General features: G+C 45.9%; 1 protein-coding gene across 2 annotated transcripts; it reads right to left on the minus strand.

Annotated features, from left to right (window-relative positions):
* Window positions 1–395: 395 nt before the first annotated feature.
* LOC125526867 (histone-lysine N-methyltransferase, H3 lysine-9 specific SUVH1) lies at window positions 396–7,206 on the minus strand. Of its 2 annotated transcripts, none has more exons than XM_048691486.2 (3): window positions 7,036–7,205; window positions 1,635–3,725; window positions 396–888 (listed from the first exon to the last, which is right to left on the minus strand). In XM_048691486.2, exon 2 carries the CDS (start codon window positions 3,703–3,705, stop codon window positions 1,675–1,677), a length of 2,031 nt encoding a protein of 676 aa, XP_048547443.1. In that variant the 5' UTR covers window positions 3,706–3,725; window positions 7,036–7,205; the 3' UTR covers window positions 396–888; window positions 1,635–1,674. The 2 variants fall into 2 exon arrangements, with proteins under 2 accessions (XP_048547443.1, XP_087385689.1); XM_087529563.1 differs by lacking the exon at window positions 396–888 and adding an exon at window positions 988–1,547 and having other exon boundaries at window positions 7,036–7,206.
* Window positions 7,207–11,342: the final 4,136 nt, after the last annotated feature.

Here is an 11,342-nt window from a genome sequence, read left to right on the forward strand (position 1 = left end):
TGATTCTAAAAAAACTCAAAATCATAGTCACCAAAACTGATTGAGGTGCCCTTATAATATTTTGGAGACCGTGGAGAAAATGTGCAAACTCGGATTCCTTAAAGTTGTAGCCTCGATAAATTTTTTTGCTTCGGTTTCTTCCAATGTGACCATCAATTGCACATTTCAAACCAAACCATATTTTTCAAGTTTCAAATTCAAGTTTAAACATAACATGTTCCAAATGCATGAACAAAAGATGAACCACTATGCAACACCAAAGTTCAACCAAAGGGAATCATCTTGGCATTGATAACTCATCAATCTTGTTTTTCGTTGCCTCTGCTTGTCTCTTAAGCATCCCCTTTGACAAAATCATGCTGGATCAGACGACCAAAGCTGGCAGACAGCCGATGAAAAGGTAAAAACAGTGGTTGAATATGAAGATTTTCCGGGAAAAAATGCAAGTGAATTGGCAAATTTCCCATGGGTTCACTACACTCTGGTCCAGATCCCACATGCCAGCGAAGCGAGTGGGTATCATAGACACATCCGGCAACACAGAAAGTACAACCAAGCGACATGTTTTAACAGCGAGCATCGAGTCGGACAAGTCGCAAGCAGCTAACAGCCAGAGGTCCAATCCAGTTAAAACTGACGCTAGCCTACTACACAGATGGTTGCAAATGGTTGGCGAAAAAAGGAAGACAAGACAGATTTGCAGCAGTACATACATCAATACACGCAATCGTCCAGAAGTATCTGAACAAATGGCGAGGCAATAACACGGCAATGGGCATTCTGTCTCAGCTCCAAGATAATTTACTGTCTTCTCACTCCAGAAACGACGCCATCTTCGCAGAAACCAATGTGACGACATAGGTACAATCTAGGTAGCAACAGAAACATCTGCAAGATGAGCAAACAACTAGTGTTTATGTAAAAGCAGATACTCAAAAGATGGTAGACATTCTAATCCCCACCCCAAAAAAGATGGTATATGAATCCACAATTAATCCAAAAATGCGATAAAAGATACTAACATCTATATTAACTACTTTGAGATGGTAGTACTCAGAAGATGGTGGATGTTCTAATCCCCCCAAAAAAGGTGGTCGCACTTAGATGCAGAAAGCCAAGCCGTACTTCTGCTGTAGCTAGTATAAACACACATGCAGCTTGGCTATGGGTAAAGTAAAGTAACATGTATTACACAGCATTTCAAGACTAAAGTTGTGCTTACCTATCATCAATTATACATATGCGGTCCCATGTTCTTACAGCACTTTGTGATAAAATGAATATTAGTGCTAGAGGAAGATAAAATGTCAAATTCTCTTATATGAACATGCAAAAAACAATGGTGGATCACATAACAGAACACTTGAGAAATATAGCAATTTCAGAATCAGATGAAATAGATGCATACTTTAGTAAATACTCCCTCCGTTCCTAAATACTTGTCTTTCTAGACATTTCAAATGACTACTACATACGGATGTATGTAGACATATTTTAGAGTGTAGATTCACTCATTTTGCTCCGTATGTAGTCACTTGTTGAAATGCCTAGAAAGACAAGTATTTAGGAACGGAGGGAGTATAATGGATGAATACATTGGCAATACAGCAAACAAATCAGGCAAAGAATCTTACCTAGCTTATTGGCTTGCATGTTGGTCCACCAAAATGTACATCAAAATAACCCACGACAGGTTAATGATCCACACAGGCAGGTCTTGGCTCTATGACTGGTCTCTTCTCCAACCACACCATAGTCATAGGTTAACTCTGTCATGGGAGCGATGTGATTAAGTGCAAAAAACATTATGTGTGGGTGCTTGTCGTCTCCATGGTTGTACTGCACTGGCTGCCAGAGGACATTTGGGGAGCAACTGTGGTTCATGAAACGCGAGACATTTCCCATCTTTTTTGCACTTATCTTGATGGGCAGTGGCTGAAATTCCTCAGCTGATACGTACGTGCTTTGCTCGCCTATCAGTTCAGGCCCGAAATTCCATTTTAGTGTCTTCTCACCAGGGCACACAGTCTGAAAAATGTAATCATCTTCACTGTCATCCAAGTTAACTTTAAGCTCATCGATGACCTCCCCAGTATACTCACAAATAAATGCACCAGCACGAATAGGCTCCCAACAGCGAAGACCCCAGCCTCGATTTGCCGTCCTGAAGACCTCAAAGTGGAACCTGATCCCTTTTTGGCTCACTCTGTTCCGACAATTCAGGGTACAATGGCAAGCTTCACCACATTCATATACTATTGGCTTGCGGCACACCAACACTCCTGATGAGCTGTACGGTAGATCACCTCCGTTATGTTGCCCACAAGCACAGTTGGCATCACCAGGTAGGCAAACACTCTGGCAACCACAACCCTGCATGGGTGTCATGGAACTGACGGGTCTCAAGTATTTGACCTGATTAGTATAGGTGAACTGCCCAGGTCCTTTCTCATGGTCTACCTCATTGACGAGACACACTGGGATCGATTCAGTCCCAGATGATAGGTCACGTAGTATAACCCTGCCTCTTGTCGATGGATCTTGTATCCATCGCTGAGTCATCTTCCATATTGCAGCTCCATCACGCTGTCCAGGTTCACGCTGCAACCTGTACTTGAAGCAATTGACGCCAAATTTTGTTCTCTCCGTCCAGGACTCTTGGATCTTATAAAGGCCATCATATATGTAGATTTTGCCAGCTACCATAGCTGGATCTTTGAATCCCCGCACAACCCTTATCTCATTCTTCCTGTGCATACTCCTCTCAAGAGCAAGGTTGCCCCTCTCAAGCTTCTGGTCATGCCTCTCCTCGGTATTCCTACTGTTACCCCCTGAACCACTGTACACCAGTGTATCTGTGTCATCATCCTCGTTCTCATAACCACCTGCTGCAACAATACATATTGCTACAGAATCCTCGTCAGCTCCAAATTTAGCACTCATGTAATCAATGCCACCCATGCTAGGAGCGTGCAGCCCAATGATGCATAGCTCCATCCTGAAATAGAAAATATCCCCTATTTCAACTCCAGGAGCAGTCCCTACCCTCTTCCCCACATTCGCCCTGATATTACTGGCCATCATGATGGCGCCAGCTTTCAGGTCTGCACGTCTGCTAGCATCCTGTGTTTCATCCATCTGAAGATGTCTACGTCTGAGTGCCTCGAAGGTCATATGAACTGCTTCCACAATCTCCCTAGGATTATTTGGTGAAGCTGGCAAGAAAGCAAGCTCCTTGCCAGCAACAAGATTCTTGTAGATAGGCTTAGGGCGCTTGACCTTAACTCCATCTGAGCCGTCAGCAGACAAACCAGCTGACCTCTTCTTAGCCTTGCGTCCAGATGCTGAAGTCTGATTACCAGAATAAGGTTCATCGTCACCATTAAGTGCTGTAGCCCCAGATGATCTCGTCTTGTATGCTGAGATAGGAGTAGCATCAATGGCCCCATTAGCACTTGTGCCTGCTTGCGAAAAACCATTCGCGGTAACACTGAAGGTGGCGAATGATCCAAAAGCAGGAAGGTTTCCACCACCAAATCCTGTAGGAAACTGGCCAACAGGAGTCACACAGACCAACGGTGGGGTGCTTGACTGGTTAATGTTGACTCCCATGGGTGCAGGGAACATTGGAGCTAAAGACCTTATTGGCTTGATATCCAGAAGCTCCTGATTAGGGCCAGGTATAAAATTCCTAGCCCTGTCCATCTTAAATCAACCAAAAATTCCTGCAGAAGGAAGGAAAACCTCAGTGGACTATACAGAAACAAAATCAAAATGGAGTAAGCAGCGCTTAGTGAATCCTTAAGCATGGTTCCACCCTGGAGAAAGTACTGCATGTAACTACAACCAGCATGGAAGTTAAACACCAAACTAAAGTCTCACCTGCTTTTGTTACTCATTGATCTTTTCAAAAGCAAATCAGAAACCACACCTAGAGCAAATCTACAAGAACTGATGGGACCATAATTGCCCTTTGAGAATTACATGCACTTTTAACTAGATAAAGCATTTCCTTCCATGTACTCCCTCTGTAAACTAATATAAGAGTGTTTAGATTACTAAAGTAGTGATCTAAACGCTCTTATATTAGTTTACAGAGGGAGTACTAAACAAGTAGCATTGGACCATCGGTAGCAGAGGGTAGAAGAACAGTGGTATACATCAGTACCATTTACTAACTAGCACTGATAATGGAAGAATACCAGGACAGCTAGATAACACTAACTAAAATATGTAAAACTACTATCAAAGTGCTTGTACGTTGCACCGTATCCAGAATAAATCAATATATGATCACAATTCAATAGTTTATAATATATCACACAAATATATTATCTTCATGATTTGGGTTGCATAACATTACAATTATGTTGGTTTCACCACAATTTTAGTCCTCCTAACTGTTCCACTACACAATAATCCTGTCAAAATAAGAACAAAAAATTAAAATTAAAACACGAAAAGATTCCCGTCGGAAAGTCAAAAAACGAAACGACAGGGCCAGGTTCGTTGGCGGTAGGTGCTGGAGCAATTGAAGTGACCATGGAGGAGACATTGGAAAAACTGAAGGAGGATCATTTTTCAAATTTTGAAATGTTGGAGGATGTCGATTGAAGATAAGAGGTGGGTGGGAAAGAAAGGCGACAAATGGAAGACCCTTGGGGAAATGATATTGGGCTGCTTCTAATAAATGTTGTTCAATTCCTTTGTCATACTCTTTCTCTTTTGGCATGTTTGTCATACTCTTGGTATGGGCTAGATGATAAGAAGCTAGAACCCTCTAGATAAGGTGCCTAGTTTGACTCTAAGTTGCCCCAATATTTTAATATTTTTGCGAAAGGTCCCACATGTTAGAGTGGTAAGAAAGGTGAGTGAACTCACCACCAACTCAAACCTTTAGATGTAGGAGATGTAGGAAAAGGATATAGTAATAGTAAGTATCAAGGGTAGAGTAGCCATCAAACGCAAGAACCACATGACATGTAATATGTTGGCTTCGTCCGTGAGCACCATTAGTTTTCTGAAGTCAATATCAGGACACAGCTACACCAAAACCAGATACATACAAGCAAATCCTAACCCCTGCTGATTAATCATGCTGCTGAATAGCTAGTCGCCATACTCTTTTCATCAATTGCCAGCAACAGAATGAGGGGACCAGCAGGAGACCAAGTCAAGCCAACATGGAAATTGGACATATGTAAGCTGGCGCACTGGAAAGTCTCAGTTGTGTTCGATTCGTCAATTCGGCATTTCCTTGTTTTTGCGGTTATTGGAGGTGTACAGGATATGAATATGAGAAAGAAACCATAAGTTGATAGGTTTCAAACACAAAACCTCAAAGCTTTACCGCTAGGACAATATAACTGGTATGCTCACATTCAAAATACATTTGTTTTTACCCTATAAATGGCCCCACTTATATATTATCTCTGCCACTGGATTTGCTCTTACAAGAATGAGGACGAACAAGGGAAAAGTTTGGAAGATATAATTACTTAGGAATTCAAGAGCCATGGATTCGGATTGGGCTCTGCCATCAATACTAGATTAGCACAAACGGTGTGGAAGTTCAGGTGAAGGTCAGCCAAGAAGTTGGGGAGAGGTACTATGAAAAAGAAGAAGTTGAGGTACATCGCACCGGAACAGATTTAGAGCAGGATTTGGGAAAGCAGGTGTGTCTTGACATATGAAATATTTGCCTGGCTGATCCTCAATGATAGAATCAACACCAGGGATATGCTAAAACGTACGCATTGGTATGTGTTTGATGATGATCATTTGTGCTCTGCCCTTTAGGAGCTAAAGAGGACTGGCAGCATCTATTCTTCCACTGCAATTTCAGCACAAGGGTATGGACCTGTCTCCAAATTGGTTTGACCCTGGGGAGCTTAGCGTTTTCAATCCAATGGGCTTGTATACATTTCACTACACGCTGCTTTAAGGAGACTGTAATTTTGGCTAGGAGGCGCATCTGGAAGATTTCAAAAATTCTAGACCATCTTTTAGAGTTTGGAAGTTTGCTTTGTTGCAGATGCCACCCTCAAGCATATGGTGAAGAAACAGCCTGTTACCCCTGTCAGTTATGGATGGACAGCATATTGCAAACTGCTTTTCGTTTTTTGCTAGGTGATGTAAATAGTACTGTAGGTAGCAATTTTTTGTTTGAGTAATGAAAATAGCTGTGGAGACGTAGCATTGGCAAACTACATTTCAAGAACCACATATTCATTGAGATCACTCCATCTATAGCAAAAGTTTCATCCTGGTACAAATAAATATTGCAAAAACTTCCCACTTTCTACCTCTAGACTGTAGTACAAACAGAGCCCAAAGTTTCAATCCCTTAACAGAATTAACACTGTTGGAAAGAAGGAAAGTTTGGGTCTGTATCACTGAAAGAACGCCATAGCAAACTGCAATCAAAAGTTTTCCTTCTTTTTTCTCGCAAAAGTTATCCTTTTAATGGCATACTGCTAAAATGGTCTTCTTTTAATGCTATACAGACCCCAAATCTTCCTAGAAAAGAATCGTGGATAGAATTGGCATGGTCTGTCGAAACGCCGACGAGGTCCAACCAGGTGAGTTAATGGAAATTTGATGCGCATCTGCTAGCTGGCTAATTACGTCCACCCTGAAAGTGGTACTGAAAATGCCTAAAGCTAAAAGCGATGCTGTGTTTTGTGACTTGCCGATTTGGGGGAGAAACGAAAGGCCCCCAAAGCAAAAATGCACACGGCCACTGATGAGAAAACCTAGGTCGGGACAGATCTAGGCAAGAACAGCATGGAAATGTAATTAAGGGGAGAACGCGGCACTGTTCAGCAAACCCTAGGAGGCGAGGCCCGAGGCAGGGGGAAGGGCCGAGGGATGACGAACTCGGTGGCTCGGCGCGCCGTCCGAGCCTCGGACGGGGAGAAGACGGGAGGCCATGCGGAGCCCGCCCCCGGCCGAGGGATAGAACTGGGCACGGCTCGCCGAGGGCCCTGCTAGCATGGGTCGGGAGAGGGAGGGAGAGGATGGAAAGAAGCCTACCTGAGCCGAGCGTCTCGGGGGCGAAGGGAGGGGGAGGAGCGGAGGGATCTCCTGGCCGGCGCCGGCGCCGGAGCCGACAGCGAGCGAGCGAGCGATCTCCGCGGCGGCGGGTCGCTGGCCTGGTGGAAATGGACGGGAGAAGCGTGGACCGCTGTGCCTGTCTGTGTGGGATGGTGGAGACTGGTTTAACCGGCTCGGGTAAGCGAGGGAGGGATCGTGGCGCGTCGGCCGCGGATCCGACGGCGGAGGGCGCGTGGGCCCGAGGAAGGGAAGGAAGATTGTTGGGGTGGTGGGTCGTGTCAGGTGGGTCTCGGCGTTTTCTTGGGCCGGGAAAAGGGGGGCTTGTATAGTCGTGCCACGATGGTTTCGCCCGAGATGGCAAAAAAGCTGACGAGGCGGCCGGGCAAGCAAAGGTACCGCGTCCTTCTGCACACTCCAGTCTAGTGCAAGGCGTCCGCACGCTTGGTGGAAACCTATTTCAAACGAAAAACACACACACACACAGAGAACCTTGGGCGTCGTAGGTGGACCAAACAACCACTTGGAACTTAACCCGGCAATTCGACCCATGGGTACGCGCGCCCATGGGCACCCGACCCGAATGGGTAGGGTATGAGTCTCCATGTGCGCCCATGGGTGCGATCCATAGGCAACCCGATTAATGATGGGTAGGGTATGGGCACAAGCCTATACCCATGGGTTATCCGATGGGCTATCCGATTAATGTGACATGTATATGACCTGATGAAATTATATAATTATTAACTAATTATTTAGTATGTATGTACAAGGCACAGAGAAACAGAGGAGAGAATGTAGGGTGAATGCATGGATCTATACAGGCCAAGCACCTAACACAGAACACATGAGAAAAAGAATACTTGCGCGAGGCTCATGCACAAGTAAGAGAGAAAGACCTGGGCCATCCTTGAAAAAAGAGAAGCACCCGGCCCATGGTTTGCCCGTGCAAGCTAAAAGCACTTGGGCCATGTTCCACTTGACTCTGGCTCACCCATTCCAGTGCAATATTGCAGTAGTTCTAATTGAGATAGTCCCACCTCGCTTCTGGTAGTAGAAAAGGAAGGGTTGGGTGCTTATATATAAGACAACCACAGCGGAGGAGGAGGGTCGACATGTTGTCTGCATGCCTTCTGTCGAAACAGACAATACAGAAAGAGGTTTTTTATTGCACCGACCCGATGGGTTTCCAATTCGGTCGGGCGACCCGACGGGTTCGGGCACGGGTTAACCTAAGACCCATGGGTAGGGTCGTGGGTTTGGTTATGCACCCGATTGCGTTTCGGGCATGGGTCTGGTTTAGGTCTACCCGACCAAACACGACCCGACTGCCACCTTGACTTGGAACCGGTGGCAGAGGCCCAAACAATGAAGGGCCGACTAAAATGGGTCGGTTGTGCCCGGTCGCTGCTCGCACTGGAACGAGCCACGACAAATGAGAGCCCTCAAGTGAGCATGTCGACGGCTCAAAAGAAAGAGTGAGCATGTCAACGGCCTTCTTCCGGCTGCACCATCCCTCACACGGGGACGGAGCATTTTTGTTCGACTTGCTTTTTTCCATCTTTTGAAATTTTTGTTTGAGTTGCTACTAATGGCCTTCCCTCCCTGACTATATTTAAATCACTTCTGAGGACTTGCTGATTGTCAGACTTGACATCAAAGTGGACACAGTAGCTAAGATGGGTATGGGTTGGTACAATGAAACCAAAAGGGTTGTTGGTTTTGGTGGTGGTGGAGACCCAGATGATGGATGTTTTAGAGAGGGTAGCATGGGAAAACTGAGTGAGGAGAATGGAAAAGAAAACATCTTCCTGGGTAGTATGTCCTTGGCTCAGATTGAAGAGGCTAATAGGAGAAATGATACTAGGAAATTAAGCATTGAGCTTACTAGAGAGAAAGCTAAAATGAAATCTAATCTGATGTTCTCAAGGGGGTTCAGTCTTTAGACGAAGAGAAAATTAGGCAACCTGCCCTATGGGCTTTGCAAGAGAAGAACTGCTTGAATTAGAAGCTGATACGAAAAATCTTGAAATTGAATTTCTTAATCCAAGAAGCTACTGTAAACTCTTGTTCAAGAAACTGCTAGGAGGGAGCAAATGGAAATTGAGATGGCTAAGTTACTCGATGATGAATCTGGAGTTTATGGGGAAGAAAACGAAGATAGTGGGGATTCTGGGAAATCTCTTGAGTCTACTGATTATAATGGTAGTCAAGAATCGGTGGAGAACTTTGGGGAGAGAATTACACAAATTCATGGAGTTTTTGTTGAAAACATAGATCAAGCGACAAGGATGATGCTCTCAGAAGATGCCTTGGGCATAAGGGCAAGGAGATGTTACGATGGAAGATTTGTCTAAGAGTAGAGCAGAAGCTCGGGACAACTATGGTATGATCTCTGATCCCTCCTCCCCCTCTGGTTCTTCCTTACTTCATATGACTACACTTGTTGGAATTGACATGGGATGATTTATTGATGTGGTTGAATATAATTTGGATATGATCCACAAAATGGAATGTGATAGAAAAGATTTCTTCATGCAGAATAGTATGAATAAATCTAAGAAAAATACCATGAATCCTAGCTCACCAAGTCCTATTGACACTGGTGGTGCTGATTTAAATGAGTTGCGTTTAGATGATGAACATTCTGGTGCAAATTTGGAGGAAAATTATATAGGGCAGTGTCGGTGTCAAAACCGGCGGATCTCGGGTAGTGGGTCCCGAACTGTGCGTCTAGGCCGGATGGTAACAGGAGGCAGGGAACACGATGTTTTACCCAGGTTCGGGCCCTCTTGATGGAGGTAAAACCCTACGTCCTGCTTGATTAATATTGATGATATGGGTAGTACAAGAGTAGATCTACCACGAGATCAAGGAGGCTAAACCTTAGAAGCTAGCCTACGGTATGATTGTTCTATATGGAGTTGATTGCCTACGGACTAAAACCCTCCGGTTTATATAGACACCGGATAGGGTTAGGGTTACATAGAGTCGGTTACAATGGTAGAAGATCTTGAATATCCACATCGCCAAGCTTGCCTTCCACGCCAAGGAAAGTCCCATCCGGACACGGGACGAAGTCTTCAATCTTGTATCTTCATAGTCCAGGAGTCCGGCTGAAGGTATAGTCCGGCTACCCGAACACCCCCTAATCCAGGACTCCCTCAGTAGCCCCTGAACCAGGCTTCAATGACGACGAGTCCGGCGCGCAAATTGTCTTCGGCATTGCAAGGCGGGTTCCTCCTCCAAGTCCTTCATAGAAGATTGTAAACACCAAGAGTAGTGTCCGGCTCTGCAAAATAAGCTTCCACATATTGCCATAGAGAGAATGATATAAACACAAATCAAATCTGCTGACGTATTCCGCAGTGCGTCATCACACTACGGCCAAGTCCTTCACTCAAATCGTTTTTACTTTTCCACCTCAGCATGTTTTGCGAGGCGGTTTTCTTGGCACGTCTTGTCAAAGCAGAGATCGTGTACCCCCTTTACGGGATTCTCATCAATACGGACGTGGGTAACCCAACCGCGCCATTTATCATGGCGCTTGGGAGGCAAGCGAGTTTTACTAGGCTGGTGGGGACGCACAACCGCATCCGCCCATATAAGGGGATAAGGATCCACGTTTTTACCTACGCCTTCTTCCTCCTTTGCCTATCCATCTCCTGCGCACTCGAGCTCCAGCGCCCAAGCCCGCACTTCCCACCTCAACCTTCTCCAGCTATGTCCGGAGCAGGAGGCAAGTGGATGGTCTCCTCCGCTACGGAGGGCCAAGTCAAGAAGCTAAGGAAGGCCGGATACCTGTCTAAGGACATCGCGCACCGGCTTCCCGAAAAGGGGCAGCTTCTCCCCACCCCAAGGCCCCATGAGAGGGTAGTATTTCTTCCCCACTTCCTCCGCGGACTGGGCTTTCCACTCCACCCATTTGTCCGGGGGCTCATGTTCTACGGCCTGGATTTCCACGATCTGGCCCCGAACTTCATCCTCAACATCTCGGCGTTTATCATCGTGTGCGAGGCTTTCCTCCGCGTCCGCCCTCATTTCGGCCTCTGGCTCAAGACCTTCAACGTCAAGCCCAAGGTGGTGCGCGGCAGCCAGGCGGAGTGCGGAGGCGCCATGGCGGGCAAGATGGCCAACGTCCTATGGTTCGAGGGCTCTTTTGTGGAGACCCTGAAGGGGTGGCAATCCAGGTGGTTTTACATCACCGAGCCACGCGATCCAAACTGGATCGCAGCCCCTGAGTTCCGATCCGGACCCCCCACGCGGCTTATGTCCTGGAAAGAGACGGG

The sequence above is a fragment of the Triticum urartu genome, chromosome 1A, assembly GCF_056163025.1.
Source record: "Triticum urartu cultivar PI428250 chromosome 1A, HENAU_Tu73, whole genome shotgun sequence".
Classification (NCBI taxonomy): Eukaryota; Viridiplantae; Streptophyta; class Magnoliopsida; order Poales; family Poaceae; genus Triticum; species Triticum urartu.